At 42.1% G+C, this 18463-nt stretch overlaps 1 protein-coding gene and 1 long non-coding RNA gene across 3 annotated transcripts in view; one reads left to right on the forward strand and one right to left on the reverse strand.

Annotated features, from left to right (window-relative positions):
• Positions 1–609: 609 nt before the first annotated feature.
• LOC133504541 (uncharacterized) lies at positions 610–4338 on the reverse strand. The gene is made up of 3 exons (XR_009796010.1): positions 4206–4338; positions 3136–3233; positions 610–1087 (listed from the first exon to the last, which is right to left on the reverse strand). It is a non-coding gene; the product is annotated as an uncharacterized LOC133504541 (long non-coding RNA).
• The window catches only part of zgc:153039 (uncharacterized protein LOC767698 homolog), an 86789-nt gene continuing 72079 nt past the window's right edge, over positions 3754–18463 (forward strand). The window contains exons 1-5 of one of the 2 annotated variants that reach the window (XM_061826883.1): positions 4291–4411; positions 6457–6645; positions 14242–14376; positions 16811–16948; positions 17226–17540. In XM_061826883.1, the coding sequence (XP_061682867.1) occupies positions 14283–14376; positions 16811–16948; positions 17226–17540 (547 nt within the window). In that variant the 5' untranslated portion in view covers positions 4291–4411; positions 6457–6645; positions 14242–14282. Of the gene's footprint in view, positions 4412–6456; positions 6646–14241; positions 14377–16810; positions 16949–17225; positions 17541–18463 lie in introns of both variants that reach the window. The other variant, XM_061826882.1, reaches the window with a different exon arrangement.

The following is an 18463-nucleotide window of genomic DNA, read 5'->3' on the forward strand; positions in this document are numbered from 1 at the left end:
GTTTGTTATATATATATATATATATATATATATATATATATATATATTAAGGCTAGCTAAATGTCTAGCCTTGCACTTTGCAAACTTTTCACAGACAGGCATTAACATTTTCCTAAATTTCTCTTGTTTGAACACTCAATGTTTAAATCTTCGTAGAATAAAAACAACAACAAATAAAACACACACACACTGTTGGAGCAGCTGGAAAGCGTTGGGCTCAGAGTTCTGAGGTCCCGGGTTCAATCCAGGCCCCGCCTGTGTGTAGTTTGCATGTTCTCCCCGTGCCTACGTGGGTTTTCTCTGGGCACTCCGGTTTCCTCCCACATCCCCAAAACATGCAACATTAATCAGACACTCTAAATTGCCCCTGAGTGTGATTTTGAGTGCGGCTGTGTGTCTCGATGTGCCCTACAATTGGCTGGCAACCAGTTCAGGGTGTACCCTCCCTCTTGCTTGTTGACAGCTGGGATAAGCTCCAGCACTCCCGCAACCCGCGTGAGGATAAGCGGTGAAGAAAATGGATGGATGCATTCTAGAATGAAACAAAAGTCCAAAACCAATTTGAGCCCAAAACATTTATTTGAAAATGAAATATATAAACATCCCTCTATCCCTTTTCTTCTGATTTATCCAAGACCAGTTATAAGTGTTTTATACAAGCAAATCATTTTGTGGGAAATAACTAATGAAATTTGAGTGATCAATATATGTGGTTGGAGACCCCAAAAAATAATTAATAGCGACATGCATATTTTACAGTTCTTTTGGCCCTGACGCTTTGTCCAGGCGCTGCTCTGCTGTGGCATCTTTTTCCGCTGAAGACCTTGGTGTGGGTGTCTTTTTGCAAGTGAAAAACGTATTTGTTTTTGCTCAATTTTCTTCTGGCCGGGAATATTCTTATAAAGACACCATCCATTGTATTTTATAAGTGCATCGAACAAAACATCAAAAGGTTCCATACTTGTGCAGTTCACTGCAGTTCATTGGCCATTCCCACCATGGTTGTCAAGCGATCAAGTGTTAGTGCATCCTCCTCCTCTTTCTCAACACGAGTCCTCTTCTTCCTCTTCCGCACTGAAGACTCACACTGCTTGCACAGAACAATTATGGGAGACAGAACACAATGCCTGCTAAAGTGCAAAAAATTACACACACATGCACACACACTTTTCTAACAGCTTGCCCTTATAAATGTCCATGCTTGAAAAATGTGCTCATCCACGTCAATGGGAGCCGCCACTTTCATTAGACTTAAGGAGGGGCAGAGAGGCAATAAATAATACTAACTTCCCCAGAATGTCATCAGAATTTACATTTCAGGACTTAAATTTGTGAGATTCACAAACTCAAATGTGTGGCTTCAGTATATTTGTGCCCTGGGCTCAAAAGCGTGGTCCAGGGTTCTGGAAATGATCTGTGCATTGTGCTAGTGATAATGAACAGCGCAAGCAGGGGCCGTGGTCTCAACTGCCCTGCAGTCAACAGTGTGCTATGATCATGTGATTAGGAATAGCACACATAGTAATCTGTAGCCTGCTTGCATGAAATCTGGTTCTTTTCCTCAGGATATTTCTAAAATATTTTTTTCACAACAAGGCGGCAGTCCCAATTTGACCCCTGAGCCTTCCCTTTTCTTTATTCCTTCCCCTTAGCCCTTTGTTAGATTCAAATCCTGGCCCCACCTGCATGGAGTTTGCATGTTGTCGCCGTGCCTTTGTGTTTGTTTTTTCCGGGTAAAGTTGCAAGTCCTACTCTTGAACTTCCAGGTCTTGTCCTGAAGACAGCTGGGTTACACATGCCTATGACGATAGTGAGGATTTGGAAAACAAATGTGATAAACAAATGCATTGAACCTTAATAAGAATTAAGTGGTACAGACAATAAATGAAACCATTACTTTATGGTAATGTGTGAAAGAATGACCTCTTGGTCAATTCCTCTACCAAAGCATTGCACAACAGGACGTTAACACATTAATTCATTCACTTTCTGTACTGCTTATCCTCAATAGGGTCACAAGCATCCTGGAGCCTATTCCAGCTATTCTTGGGCAAGACATGGGGTACACCCTGAACTGGTGGCCAGCCAATCGCAGGGGATTTATAAACCAACAATCGCATTTACATTCACACCTATGGGAAATTTAGAGTCAGCTGTTTACATACCATACTTTCTTTTAGGATGTGGAAGGAAACCAGAGTACCTGGAGAAAACCGAAGGAGGCACGAAAGAATATGCAAACTCCATACGGGCAAGCCCAGATTTGAACCCTGATAATCAGAACTCTTCGGCAGATGCACTAATCAGTTGTCCACTGTTCCATTGGGCATTAACCTCTAAAGATACCGGTAAAAATAATTACACATTGGCAACACTAATTAAGACCTTTAGCATTATGTTGTCACTTCACAAATTTTCCTCTCATAAATCAGTAAATTGCACATTGTAGGGATTTGCGAGTTCGGACCCTACGCGTGTTCATGAATCGAGGAAGATATGACCAATGATTAGAAAAAATTAACAGTAAATGGATTTATTACAAAGGAATGCGCAGTACAGATGTCCAGGTCTTATCTAGGTATCTGCCGCACACGAGACGTGTGTCTTCTGGCATGATAGCCAAAGAATAAGACAAAAGCTGCCCAGTAACACGAGGTTTTTATATGTATGGGTCCATGGTAGAAGTGGCTGCCCCCCCGCAGTCAGATCCTGGGCCAGGATGGTAACTTTCTGCTCTTTATCTGGTGTCGTTCGTCTCCACGGCAACGCCTGTGAGAGGAGTATGGCGCCAGCCGGTTTTCTGCGTAAAAAGATCAAGGACAACCACCGGCTCCACAACACATCCTTGTCTAATTAGCAAATGGACAACACTTTATCTGTTGATTAAATGTATAAGGTCATATTTAAGCAAATAATGAAAGTGCAATAAAACTAAAATAGTCTTCAACATGTAACTAAAGAAAGCAGCAAAATGCTTTGCGATTTCAAGTCACATTGAAAGACTTTACACAAATTGTCAAGTCATCCAATTCTTGACGTGAGTCTGACTTAACCGTCAGTGTGACACCCATCAGTGACTCTATTAGAATTATTTTCCTTTTAATCTAAATATGTCTCCCCTCCTTATACTGTTACCTTGTCGTGGTGGAGGGATTTGTGTGGCACAATGATCCTAGGAGCCAAGTTGTCTGTGGCTTCATGCCTCTGGTAGGGTCACCCATGGCAAACGGGTCCTGGGTGAGGGACCAGAAAAAGTACGGGTCCAAAAATCACCATGACGCAATTAAAATATTTAATATATTTTGGTAAGATCATTTATTTGTGTGTAGTCCACTGACTGTATCCTTGTTGCAAAGAAAACCTTTATCTCCCTAGTGGCACCTACTGGATCCGATGGGTTACTACCCAGATGCCCCGAATGCCCAAGAGGGCATGGATTTTCCCAAAACATAAATGTTGGGGGATTTATTACAAATGCGTTCTCTCTTATGTTCTTAAACAGGTCGCTGGCTGGTGCGTGAGGACAAAATACAATGCTGTGATGGGCCAGGACTCAGAACAGAAAAGCTACAGTAATGCGATTTCAATGAAAGTGCTGTAGAGACAAACTGAAACCCTATCGTCAAATTTTACGGTCGTAACGGAAGTTGTTTACTTGATTCTATCTATTTTTTTTTACGAACGACGCTCGTAATGAAAGTACAGTAGTTTATATAATTATAAATAAAAAATGGTTTACCGTTCCCTGTGACAATCACAATAAAATTTTAATGGGTATTTCAAGATTACGTACTTCTATTAATTTGAATAGCAGACCCGGAAATACATGCGAATAATGTGAATATTGGGAACTGATGTTTGTGTCACATGATAGCTCACTAGTGGATTTGCAGTGAAAAATCACTATCGTGGGCACCGGTTTTATCGACTTATATCCGACTTTTAAAACTTTTTTAAGCGTTCGTTCAACTTTTTAGTTCTTTTTTTCCCTCACATCAAACACGCTTATCCGCCGTTTCTATGTTGTTAGCGAGGAAACGTTTTTTTTCCAAATCGGCGTGACCAGAACATCGCACTGATTAACTTTCCTGAATGAAAATTTATAGCGGTGCCGTTCGCCACAAAATCTTTGGGATACACAGAAAAAGGAGCGGGTAAAGCACGAGATAGTGACGCTCGTTTAGTTTCAAGATGACAGAACGCACCCCTCTTCTCCACTACCGCCTGTCCACCAGCGTCAATGAATCCCATCTGCGGGCTTCTCCGACCGGCCAGATGCCGGAGGAGCATACGGTCAGCCCCCGCCACCGGTTCTCCCACTCGAATCAACCGAAGAAATTGTCCACCTTCTTCGGTGTGGTCATCCCGACCTTGCTGTCAATGTTCAGCGTGGTTGTATTTCTGAGAATCGGTGAGTCTCGAGCCGGTATCCAAGCATTGTCACTTATAATTACTGTATTTTAAATTGCGCATGCTCTCATTTCAGTTAGAAACTACTTTTGACTCACGCAGTTTTAATTAAATGTATTCCTACCTCAACACGCATATATATATATATATATTATATATATATATATATATTTCAAAGTTCTTTTGAATATATACTAAAAAACAAACAAATTAACACAAGAGTCTGTTGCGAAAATGGCAAAAATAACAGACCACCAATTAAAAGAAGGAATGTGCAATGTACGTGTTCAAAATTAATGAGAAGTGACGAATTGTTAAGGTTATGCCCCTAATTCTGAGTAAAGATTGGACGTCATAATAGTTGTGTTGTAGGAAGCAAATCCATCTATCCCTTTTTTTTTGTACCGCTTATGCTCACAATGTTCACGTGCGTGCTGGAGTCTATCCCATCTGACTCTGGTCGAGAGGTGGGGTTCAACCTGAATTGGCCACCAGCTGATCGGAGGGTACATAGAAACAAAGAACCATTCAAACTCATGTTTACACATGTTTACACCTAAGGGCAATTTAGAGCTTTCAATTAACCTATCATGCATATTTGAAATGTCTCTTTCTCTTTTTTCTTGTCGCTATGTTGTTACTTGTTCTTTGTTCTGATTGTCACACCATGGCAGCGCCGAGTGCCGGAGAAAAAATTCCTTGTGTGTTCTACACACTTGGCCATTCAAGCTGATTCTGATTCTGATGTTGGTATGTGGGAGGAAATGGAAGTACCCAGAGAAAACCCCACACAGACCAGGCCGGGATTTGAATCCTGTTCCTCAGAACTGTGAAGCAGATTTTCTAACTCGTCGTCTACTGTTCTGCATAGCCAATGGTATAAAGTATACAGTTGAACCTCGGAGTTCAAACGACTCGGACCAAAAAATACAAAAATCAGTGGAACAAAGGCCTCATTTGAACACCCGAGCAAAGCTGAAACCCAGTTGAACGCGGAGTTGAGTCAAGTGATGCTGAACTCACAGTTCAGACAGTGCTGAGAGAAGCCACTGCCCAATTTGAGTCAACCAGGCAGTCATACATACTACACACATTCGCGAGTGTCGCCTCAATTGCAGATTATTACAATGAAATCTTGTATTCCGATACCACCGCATCTCGTTTCCTACAACAATTGGGCTTCATCTATTGAACTCAAATGCGACCCGATACACTCATTACAGTGGGGATCACAACAGGAGTGGCTTGCACGGACTGCATTGTAAAAAGAAAACATGTTGGTGGTCACCAGTGCTCAAGACAGGGGAGGACATTCATCGGTGGTCAGTTATCATTGATTTAACTCGGTAATCAGTCTCAAAAATCCTGATCGTGTAAAGCCTAACTTTTACATCATATGTACTACAGTGGAACCTCAGAAATTGAACATAATTCATCTTGTGAAGTCTTCATAGTCTTTTTTTATTTTAACCAACCTCAAAAACATTTTTTTTCATCAGAAATAATATAAGCGAGTTTTACTCCAGTCCCAACTCCCATTTTAATTCTTAGTTATGTAAAAACATTCATACCTTGTATTTAAACAATTAAAATGTATACATTTCAAGCAACTTAAATGTGTATCATTTACCTTTTGGGTTGTAATGTGATGACATCAGTCGATGGATGTGGAGGGAGGGAAGACGGAAGTGTTACGCCAAAAAACCCTTCCATGATTTTCTCCATTTATTCTTTACTTTGTAATGCTAGTCACTTCTTTGGCAACACTAGCTGCCTTTTATTCCATTTTTATTCTTTAGGATAGTACAAATAGTCAACGTTGCTATACAACACTAGTTAGCAAGAGGCGTAACAAACACGCACCCCATTTTCATACTTAGTGATGATGTCATTCCTTAAATCCACTTTGGTTCACTCAATTTTCCTTTGCTTGGCTGCTCGTAGCACCGCTGTCTCTCTTTGGCCCATGGCAAAGAAAGTACTTGATTTTTATCCATCCATCCATCCATCCATCCATCCATCCATCCATCTTCTACCGCTTTTCAGGCTCAGGTCACGGGGGAAGTAGCTTCAGCAGGGATACCCAGACTTCCCTTTCCCCAGCCACTTCTTCCAGGTCCTCCGTAGGGATCCCGAGGCATTCCCAAGCCAGCCAAGAAACATAGGCTCTCCAGCGTGTCCTGGGTCGTCCCCGGGGTCTCTTTCTGGTGGGACATGCCCGGAACACCTCACCAGGTAAGCATCCGAATCAGATGGCCCAGCCACCTTATCTGGATCCTCTCAATGCGGTGGAGCAGCGGCTCGACACTGAGCCCCTCCCGGATGACCGAACTTCTCACCCTATCTCTAAGGGAGAGCCTGGACACCCTGCGGAGGAAACTCATTTCAGCCGCTTGTGTCCGGGATCTTGTTCTTTCGGGCTCAAAGCATTGGTCTCACAGTTCTCAGGTCCCTGGTTCAATACTGGACTCCTCTGTGTGGAGTTTGCATGTTCTCTCCGTGTCTGCGTGGGTTTTCTCCGAGCACTCCGTTTTCCTCCCACATCCCAAAAAACATGTAACATTAATTGGACACTCTAAATTGCCCCTAGATGTGATATTGAGTGCAGCTGTTCGTGTCAATATGCCCTGCGATTGACTGGCAACGAGTTCTGGGTGTACCCTGCCTCCTGCCCGTTGACAGCTGGGATAGGCTCCAGCACTCCCCGTGACCCTTGTGAGGATAAGCGGCTAAGAAAATGGATGGATTGATAATCTACAATTGTGAAATTTTTGGATCTTCACGTTACATGTCATCTCTCTGTCGTCTTCTCTCTCCCATGGAGCTGATATTGTTTTTTTTTAAATAACTTTGTTGGCCATCAGATATTTACAGTACTATGTCAAAACACCCGAAAACTACATAAATACTCCTGTATAAAAAATAAACTATCTTTTTTATTCAGATACACACTGTGCACGATGGTGACGCGGAGGAAGTGTTTTTCTCAGAGCTGATCAATGATGTCATTGTTTTGTTTGGTGAATTATGACATTAAAACTGATCTGCCGATCGTCAAAACTGCTGGGAGAAAACCTACACTAGCACAGGACGATGTGCAAACTCCACACAGGTTGTAGATTGTGTGCCTTTCTCACAGTTCTGAGTTTAACCAGTCCAGGGTGTACCCAGCTTCTGGTCTGAAGTCAGCTGGGACTGGTTCCAAGTCACCCTCAATCAGGACAAGTGCTATAGAAAATGGGTACTAAATATTACATACTATGGGGGCCCCGCCTGTGTGGAGTTTGCACGTTCTCCCCATGCCTGTGTTTTTTTCTGAGCGCTCCGGTTTCCTCCCACATCCCCTGAACAAGCAATAATTGGAGACTCTGAATTGCCTCTAGGTGTGATTGTGAGTCCGACTGTTGTCTGTCTCCATGTGCCCTGCAATTGGCTGGCAACCAGTTCAGGGTGTACCCTGCCTCCTGCCTGATGACAGCTGAGATTGGCTCCAGCACTCCCTCGACCCTCCTGAGGATAAGTGACTCAGAAAATGGATGGATGGATGGATGGATGGATATTACACAATACTTTCCAATTTAACCATGGAGTACAAGTTTTGGTTAGTGAAACTATAACCTCACATTTAGCCATAGCCTTAACAAAATGAGTTTGAAAGGTTTAAAGGTTTAAATCCTTGAAGTCCATGCTGTAAAGCGCATTTGACTGGCTTCAAAAGGAATCATTATTTTATTAGGACTGATGGAATTTAATATTAAAATTTGTGAGGAAAACAAACATTGCTGTTTAGTATGAAGCAGGAAATCACTAAACGATTATTGCTATAAAAGCATAACAAAAAACCCAGACAACCTAGCTCCATGTTCTTATTGGTCCTTGACTTTCATTGAATCGCTACACAGGCCATTCATGTTGATAATCTGTCTCAAGTCTCTTAGTTCCACCACAGTTATTTTCTACCCCCACCCAAATCTTGTGAGACGTCAGCTGCTGTGGTTTACATACACACGCCTGAATGCCCACGCACGCATACAGAAACACACGCACGCACATACACGCAGTCACGTCTATGTACAAGTTGAGACTGTTTTCTCACAACAACGTACCAACCTCTATTAACAATAGTTTTGTTGCAGAACTGAAAGTTAGGATATGTTTCGTACATCAGTCTTTTCTGGGTCTATCTACTGTTGAGCTGGTGTCAGTTATTATACTATTATGATGATTATTGTTTTATTATTATCAAAAATTACACTTATGACAGTACTTTCACCCTCAAAAAAAACCCACACGAGTGGTATTTTTAAAATTTATTTTTTACAAAAAAAACTGTTGCTTTTGCAAAAATAAACAAAACCTACTCTTGGAGACTCTGTATATGTGTCGTATAAAACAAATTATGGTGTACGGTGGTACCTCTAGTTATGAACGTCTCTAGTAACAAAAAATTCAGGTTACGAAAAGACTCCTTGGAAAAATATTGTCTCTAGTTACGTTTTTTTTTTTGCAAGTTTATCCACTCCCTGAGAAGGGTTGCGTCAGGAAGGGCATCCGGCGTAAAAATTGTGCCAAACATATGTGCGTTCATCTGAGATGACACGCTGTGGCGACCCCGAAAGGGACAAGCCGAAAGAAACTTACTTATTCATTTTTCTTCACCATTGGCCCCAAGAAACTTTAGTTATATTATGTTGCTTGTGTGCGTACATTTGTACATATGTTTTTTTCTCAGCTGTGAAACGTTTGGCTCCTCCTCCACCCCCCACGATGCCTTTTGCTTGTCACTCACCCTTCTCTTTGTATAGTCGCCCAACAGCAAAGGTAAATGAACATAATTTTTAATATTCTTTACATTATATACTTTGAATGCTTATTTTTGGCGGCAGGGGTGGTGGTGGCTTGGAATGAATTAGGTTAGTGATATGTAAAAAGCGCTTCTACTTATTATTACGAAACGACTTCCAGAATGAATTAATTTTGTAATTAGAGGTACCACTGTACATAGGAATTAAAAATGTGAAAAACTCTTACATTCAAACAAATAAATCCCCCCTCTCCAGAAAGGAAATGGAACAGTCTAATCTAGACTCCATTACACTATTCAGGAGTGAATAGCATTTCTGATGTTGAACTTTGTGGAGCTACTTGAATAACTGTATTTAGCTGCAGAGTTTTATGTATTATTTTGGAGTGATAAGGGCCATAAGGCCACGTCCCAATGTTGGTACATTTCTGCCTGATCATTCACAGAGGACTTTATTACACCCAACCCGGTCATGTTTCATAAAGATGAGATCTTTTCTCTTGTCAGTTGAGTGATAAAGTTCAAGTTACACAATGCTCATAAACTGAAATCCTCAAAATAAAACACAAATATGTGAATTCACAGAAATGAAGCATTGTAATATTAAGTATTGTCATATACTTTTATGATGAGAAGCTGCTGGTCATGAATACACTAACTTCTCATCATGGACCAATACAATACAATGCAATTGCTTTAGATTAAGTAGATACTTTGTTCATGCCAATAAATTTATGTTTTTCAATCTTTTTTTCGAGCCAACGCACTTTTTTTTTCATTCAAAAAAATCCCACTAGCAGAAAATGTAAAAATGAATCTCTGTCGCCTATATGCACAATATACAGTCGTTCCCACTAATGCGTGGTGAATAAAAATCAAACACACACAAAATACATTTAATTATCATATTTTACACACTCAATGTGATACCTGGGCCTGTTTAGATGAACATAGAGCTGATATTCTGGCAGTAACTGATGAAAGACAAACACAAAGCTATTCCTCAACAGCTCTCTGTCTCTCTCTGGGTTTACTTTTTTATAGTGTTCAGGCTTGAGCAGCTCACCTCACAGAGATGTTGTGGAAAATGGGAGTAATGTCAAAATAGCTTTATTTGGCAGAATGGGATTCTCCTTGGCAGTAGCGAACCATAAACTGTCCAAAGGTATATCAGCGAAGCTTCGCTTTAAACTATGATCTTGTCTCAGTTCAGTTAGTTCCTCCTAGTACTGTAAAGTCATGTCCTTTTCACAAACCGATGCTGAACTGTATGGATCCCTCACCCAGTCATCGCCGTGGCTGCCGTGGAGAAAGCAACTGAGAGACCAAAAATAGGAGGCCAGCTTGCTAGAATGCGACTTTATGTGAGTGCGATCGACGTATCTGCCACACCTGAATCAAGCGATGAGATGGATAATAGGCTGACCTGTTTTTTTTTTTCTTTTTGGGCACGACGTCATGCGATCGACCAAAACGGTGTCACGATTGACACATTGAGCACCCCTGCCCTAAATAGATAAATGTGCACGCGGAGTCACCCCCTCTCGGGCGCCGCGGAAGAAGCTTTCGTTGGGGCACAATGGTGTTGGTGTTGTAACTACATAATAAAAAAAAATATTGCTTGAAAATAAGTTCTCACAAACACAAAACTAAGATACAGTACATATGCAAGACGGTCATCAGCGTGGACAAGACAACGCGGGAAACAAGGAAATGGGTGAGACAAAGGAAGTTGCTGGGTGAGGTTTCGATGATGTGCTACCAATCAGTTCATGGGATAAAGCCACTCGTGTTCTCCATGGTCGATGTCACGTTGGAAACCAATCGCATGCACCTTTTATCTACGTGTCTTTCCGCAAAATGGCGATGTTTCTGTTTTGAAACTTCCGAATTCTGCGGACTTGTCACTCATAATGGAAACGGTGTTTAATGAAAGAGGGGCTTTGGCTATTTATTTAGCAGCAGTAGGTCATAGTATCTCATTTAGAAAGGTCGGAAGTAATTTCCCAGCCACAGTGTATAACTTTTTAAATTTGGCTACAAGTTCAGCAGCATGATAGCTTGCTTTAAGGGCTTTCTCGTTTATCTTTGTATTTTTTGATAGGGTTAGGGTTAACCCTTCCTCTGCAAACAAAGGCGAAATACTTTGCATTCTTGTTCTGAAGTGAAGGGTGTTTCATTTGGAGATATTCCTTAAAGGGCCACTGTCATGAAATGCATGTTTTTTAGTGTTATTAATGAACAAACGGACCCATGCTTTTTTTCACCACAAAACATGATTTTGATGTATATAGCTTTTTGCAACTCCCATCATGAAAATCCTCTCGAGGGATTTGTTTTAAAAAAAAAGCAGGAAGTGACGTACATGGTGGGACCGCCCTCAAGCAGACTCGTTTGTTTCTATTAGTTTTACCTGAGGGAAGGTAGCTCATTGTTCCTTCGTGTTAGCCAAAATACCGGCTCGTTGCATTGCTGGACATTGCTTGAACACTCGGGAGGATGGATTTACCCTTCATAAGTTTGCAAGAGACCCGGTTCGTCGTGAAAACTGGATTGCACAGGTGCAGAGGACGAGAGCTTTGTGGGTTCCAAATGACAAGTTGGTGTGTATGCAGCTACTAAAAAAAATAGTTTGTGGCGGACCACGTAATTGGTCTTTCTTAATGTAACAAAAGATCTGCGTACGTATGACAGGCGTGCTAAATGTGTCTATGTTCGCGTCGGACGGCGTCGGGCGAAGGCTGTTGTGTCGCCTCGCCAGCGAAGAAAGAACGCTGCCGACAATGCCGCACTCAGCCGCGTGCGATGACAACACCGTAAAGTGCCCTGGCTCGATGGTGTTGTTGATCGCGGACAGCGGCAGCTATGAACAACGCCCTAAAGCAGCCCGGCTTGGCTCCATGATCAGTCACCTCGGCGCTGAAAATGAGCCTCACCGACCGAGGCACCGTGTACGCCAGTCACGGCTTCGGCGAAGGCTGCGCGTCGGGCTTGCGGACGGTGGCGGCTCTGAAGAACGCTGCCGACAATGCCGCACTCAGCCGCGTGCGACGACAACGCCGTAAAGCACTCTGACTCGACGGTGTTGTTCATCGCCCACTGAGGCGGCTCAGCTCTGTGATAAGCCACCTCGGCGCCGAAAATGAGACACACCGGCCGGCTGTGATGACCCGCAATGGCTCATCTCCGCCACGGAAGTGGATCGGATGGGGACGTTGTTTGGCCGTGATCGCATATCATCTGAATATGGCTCGAAACAATAGGGTAATATTGCCCTGGCAACGTCACTCGGTTGTGTGATGTTCTCTTCTTCGAAAAGGGCTTCCGTGTCAGAAGGCGCATGTTCGTCTCCCATATAGGTAATAGGGTCCACCGCGTGTTTTCATTGGCGGATGTCCGGGTGACGTCATGGACGGGATGCAGCCGATATGGCGACCACTTGGATGTCGTAGAATGACACTTCTGGGACTTTGTGCATGGATGACGCCCTCTTCGCTCATATTTATTTTTTTTTATATAAACATCGAAGTGAATAATGTTATTGTTATGTATTTTTCATCACAATATCTATTTTAGAATGTTTATAGGGATGATACTTGCCTTTAAGATGGAACCATTGGACTGTTGGATAGCTTTTCACCTCACACCACACACAAGAGTCAAAATTGTTCCATCCTGATGACAGTAAATCCAAGTCAAGAGATATCTTTCGGTATATTGCCTCGTGCCAGAGACTTTCCTCGAGCATGCTGTCTTTTGACCTACACTCATACTTGGGCGTTTATCTGAGTCAGAATTTTGTTCAGAGTCCAATTCTGAGTTAGCATTTTTCCTTTTCCAAAACCTCTCCATCACTGTCATCGTATAGCTTTGCTAGCAAGAATGCCACCGTCACTACCACGTAACTAATAACTAATCAATGTAATTAGCTACCCGTTGCCACCTGCTGATATAGAAGTGTATTACATGATTACTCTGCCCATCATTGAACAGCAGGGACAGTCAGCAACTGCACATTATCTGCGGATTCATTTTTGCAAATTCGTCGTGAAAGTGGATGTTTTCCCACGGTACACCAGACACCGCACTGCTGCACAGTGTTTGAAAAAATAACAGCTATAGATACATTGGAAAATTATTAAAACTTGTAGATTCTTTTCCAAGAATAATTTTGCCTTGGTAGAGGCCTGGTCTGGAATACCTTTTTAATATTGTCTATGGATTTAGCTCAAGATTTGACACATTTTCAACCACGTTACTGCACGTAAAAGAAGTGAGGAGTATTATGCTGGTACTTTCAAAAACACCATTTTGCAGAAATTTCAAAATTTAAAACACAAATGTAAATGCACAGCAAATTTGAGAACATCGACAATAACATAAAGTACTTGAAATATTGCATGACCAACGGGATTCTGCAGTTTTATACCTCACAATAGCCACTTCACTGTAGCAGACAGTTTTAGTGCTGGCCTTATTTTGTGGTCTAATAGTTACTTTATTTTTCCTGAAATAACATTCAATTACATCATCTAAAATATGCAATGTATCAGGTTTGCACTAAATCAGAGCATGAGACTCTAAAGTTCTGAGAACAAGGGTTCAAATCCCGGACCTGCCTGAGTTTGCATGGTCTTCCTGTGCCTGTGTGGGTTTTCTCCAGGCAGTCCACCTTCCTCCCACATTCCCTAGACGTGATAATTGGAGACTATAAATTGCCCTTAGGTGTGACTGAGAGTGCGACTGGTTGTTTTTCTCTATCTGCCCTGCAACTGGCTTGCAACCAGTTCAGGGTGTACAACACGTCCTGCTCGAAGATAGCTGCGATAGGCTCCAGCACTCTTGTGACCCTTGTGAGGGTAAGCGGCTCGGATAATGGATGGACGGATGGATGGATCTCTGTCTGTCATAGCTGTATCTGTCTTTCAGTCTCTGTTCATTCATTCATTCATTCACACTGGTTAAATTGCCTTTCAGTTAAGTCAGTGATTAAATGTGATGGGAATTAACTTTTTTTTTTTCTACAGGTTTCTTGGTTGGCCAGTCTGGACTGTACCAAGGAATCACCATGTTTATTGTGGCCTACTTCATAATCTGCATGACTGTTTTGTCAGTATGTGCCATCTCCACCAATGGAGCCCTAGATGCTGGGGGGGCTTATTGTATCCTCTTTTTGAAACATTAAATATATCTGAAATCTACACTTTGCATCTTCTGAAATATAATTAAGTGGCATAATTGCATGCCCACACCAAATCACACCAATGCAATCTCAAGAAACTTCATATGCAACAGGATTAAGGGCACCGGCAGTTCCCCTGCCCAAGGCAAACACGCTTCCAAAGGTGCATGCAGAAAAACCCCAGTTGAGGTTTGGTTTGTTTAAAATACATTTGTGTCTTTATCACTGCCAGTTAGGGTTGGGCAATCAAGAATTGAGGACCAATTAGAACTGCGACTAATGTTCCGGTTCTCCTGGAGTAATTCAAATGAAAACATTTCAGTTCCCAGTTTCGATACCTGGTCTGAAGAAGTAGTGAAAACCAAGGAAGAAGCCGGGAAAACCAATAAAGAAGAACGCCCACGAAGATGTGGGCGGCAACGGTGAACAGAACTGTCTTAACTTCGTTAAAATGAATTATCACTTTCCTGAGCGTAACACTTGGAATAAGATTATACTGTGCAAAGGAGACTTTCATGATGTGTAGTGTATGACGTTCCGAGCCTCAACCTACACCATGCAGATCTTCAGTGAAGTCAACTCTGTCAATTCGGTCAGTAAAACAACAAAATAGATCAATGCTAACTTTGAGGCGGCTATAACTAAGTAAATGTTGCATGCTTGCACTGATGATTTTAAACTTTTTTTTTAGTCTTCAAACCAACATAAAAGGTGATGACAGAAAAAAAGCCTAATAATGAGCCAAAAGTTCACCGTAACAATTTTAAATATTATCACTGTATGACGAACACTAACAATTGTGCCTCATAGGTGGGTAAGGAAAGAAATGGTTTGTATTTGGTTCCATCCATTAGAAAAAAAAAATGCTGTGTGAAGTTACTTATTGTGGCAAAATGCTGAGTTCCAGTGCATACCCTTCAAAATAAAAGGCTTCAATCCTAAAACAGGAGGTCAAGTTAAAACATGCACGTATAAACCATTTCATGTGATAAAACGGGGCCAAATATTTTTTAAATTTAAATTTAAATTTTGCTGAAAACATCAATAAATATTAAGTCTATTGAGTTAGTTCCACACACATTGCCTTTTCGTTCAAAGGTTTGATATTGATACTGTTTATAAAGAACCCAGAGTCGATTATTCATTTAATCTATACTGGAGGCTGGTAAGAAAAAGGGTTGTTCATACTTTGGACACCATTTATTTAAACCATGCAAAAATTTTTACCCATCCCCTAAAAGAATCTGAATCAACAATCGTTTGGAACAGAAATCATAATAAGAAACTGGAATCGGGACCAGAATTGCTTAAAGGGAAATTCAGGTGGTTTGGATCAACAATATATCCAATAGGTCATGTAATGTTAATTCTCTCTCATTTAATGGTGTTTCGAGGTGATTTTTATCGACAATTACGAATTTTCAGGGGCGCCACCATTTTACCGAGTCACATGACCTACGTGTGCGGATTTGACGTATGAGGTGCTGCACCAAAGGCTCGTTTACATGGGACACCATTTTCCCCAGCTCTGATTTCTCGTATTTATCCTCATCTGATGAAGAAATAGCAGTATCGGTTGATCGAGAAGATGGAGGAATACTTCCATATAGATTTGAACCTGTGGCTCTAAATAATGTTGAATATTTAGATGGTTCTTCGGGTGGAATGATGCAGAGTCTGACGACCGAGCTCCACCAAATGGCGGAGCCGGAGCTTGCTTGTCAGACTCCGGTCATTCCGCCCGAAGAACCATGAGCTCGCTCGCCGGGGAGCAAGCTCACAGCTCCACCACTCGACAGAGCTCACTTGCCAGGGAGCAAGCTCACGGCTCCACCGCTCGGCGGAGCTCGCTCGCCGGGGATCGGGGAGCTTGCCGGGGGTCGGGGAGCGAGCTCAACGCTCCGCCGCTCGCCAGAGCTTGCTTGTCAGACTCCGTTCATTTCGCACGAAGAACCATCCAAATACTCAACATTATTTATGGCCACAGGTTCTAATCTGTATGGAAGTATTCCTCCGTCTTCCCGATCAACCGATACTGCTATTTCTTCATCAGATGAAGATAAATCTGAGAAATTAACGCTGGCCAAAATGGTGTCCCATGTAATCGAGCCTTTGGTGTGGCACCTCACACGTCACATCTGCGCACGTAGGTCATGTGACTGGCCAAAATGGTGGTGCCCCTGAAAATTTGTGATTGTTTCTAAAAATCTTATCAAAACACCATTTAATGAGAGGATTTATTGTGAAGATAGAGTATATATTACATTACTTATTGGATGCATTGTTGATCCAAACCACTGGAATTTCCCTTTATATTCAAATGATGCCCAATCCTACCGTCAATAGGCTATTGGTGGCAATTTTTAAAAATAATTTTATCCTTTCCCAAACTACCTTTCCTGAACATTCCTCAGACATGATCAGCCGAGCATTGGGTCCAGAATTCGGTGGTAGTATCGGAATCATGTTCTTCTTGGCAAATGTGTGCGCTTGTGCTCTTTATGTGCTGGGTTTAGTTGAAGCTGTTCTTGCCACCTTTGGAGTGCCAGAGGGTAAGTTTCTCCTTACCTGGTTGAATACAGCCAGGTTGAAAAATGCCAGTGTTCTTTATATTTGTTTCTAAATGTTCTTTGTGTTTAGGATAGACTTCTAATGCATAACATGACACATGACATTAGTTGTAATTTTTGAATTTTATTGTGAAATGAAGCATTTCTATTAATATTATTATTTGTATTATTTCATAAACTAGGTGCCTTGATAATCTCTGGGTCGTGTATGCCTATTCACTTTGTAAAACATGGTTTCTCACATCTCATCTTCCCTTAGATGGAGCACTAGCCTCATCTTACCAGGTTTTGCCATCAGGCTATTGGTGGTCCCTGCTCTACGCTACAGCCATCGCCCTTCTTTGTTTGGTTGTGTGCATGGTCGGTGCACACATCTATGCCAAGGCCGCATTCCTCATCTTCTTAGTGGTCATGTTTGTCCTCGGGACAATCTTCATCAGCTTCTTTGCTGTACAGCCTCACACCATCATTCTGCCCAGTTCTGCCAACTCCATCCCTTCTGTAAATAGAACAGGTCCCACCACAGCAAACTTCACTGGCTTCAAGTTGGACACCCTTCTAGGGAACCTATGGGGTAAGGCAGATTGAAAAAGTATGTTGTACTGCAGTCACATATGTTGTAAAATCAATTATTTGAAGGTGGGACAGTGGAGCAGTTCTGAGGACCCGTGTTCAACCCCAGCCATCCCTGTGTGGAGTTTGCATGTTCTACCTGTGCCTGCGTGGGCACTCCGGTTTCCTCCCACATCTCCAAAACACGCAACATTACTTGGACACTCTAAATTGCCCCTGGGTATTGTTGTGAATGTGGCCGTTTGTCTCTATGTGCCCTGCGATTGGCTGGCAACCAGTTCAGGGTGTACCCTGCCTCCTGCCCGTTGGCAGCTGGGATAGGTGCCAGCACTCCCCCACCCTTTACAAGCTTTACATTTTATTTCTGATTTGTATGCATGCTCAGAACTGTTGAGGACACAATTTGATCTCATACAGACTGGGCAATTTGCAGCGGTTTAAGGCGACAGAGTGTTTTGCCAAAACAACTTTTTCTCGCCCGTGCTATGTATTATTGTCTCAATGGTACCTAAAAAAACACAAGAAAAATTAATTAAAATCATCCATGCATTACAGAGCTCCAGATGTTTTATGACTGAAAGGCTTGAAATTAGGTAATTTGAAATTCTCACGGTTGTCTACGTCACTAGCGGAGCTCTCCGCCTTCCCTTTCTGCTCCTGAGCCAATGCTGTCAACATAACTAATGTGTGCTCACATGAGTGGGTCTTCTACATGGAATCAACCAGGCAGAGGAAAGGACCGACAAACAGGGTCAAACAGAAGTAAATGTCAGAGTGGTCTGTTCCGGTCACTCCTATGGCACAACCAAGGTGGTTTTTTTTTTTCAAATTGAGACTTTTATACTAATTCCATGTAAGAAGGTCACTCTATATCAGTCTAAGAAGCCAAATTACAGGACCTTTAAATTGACATGGAAAATCCCA

This window comes from Syngnathoides biaculeatus, chromosome 8 (assembly GCF_019802595.1).
Source record: "Syngnathoides biaculeatus isolate LvHL_M chromosome 8, ASM1980259v1, whole genome shotgun sequence".
Taxonomy (NCBI): Eukaryota; Metazoa; Chordata; class Actinopteri; order Syngnathiformes; family Syngnathidae; genus Syngnathoides; species Syngnathoides biaculeatus.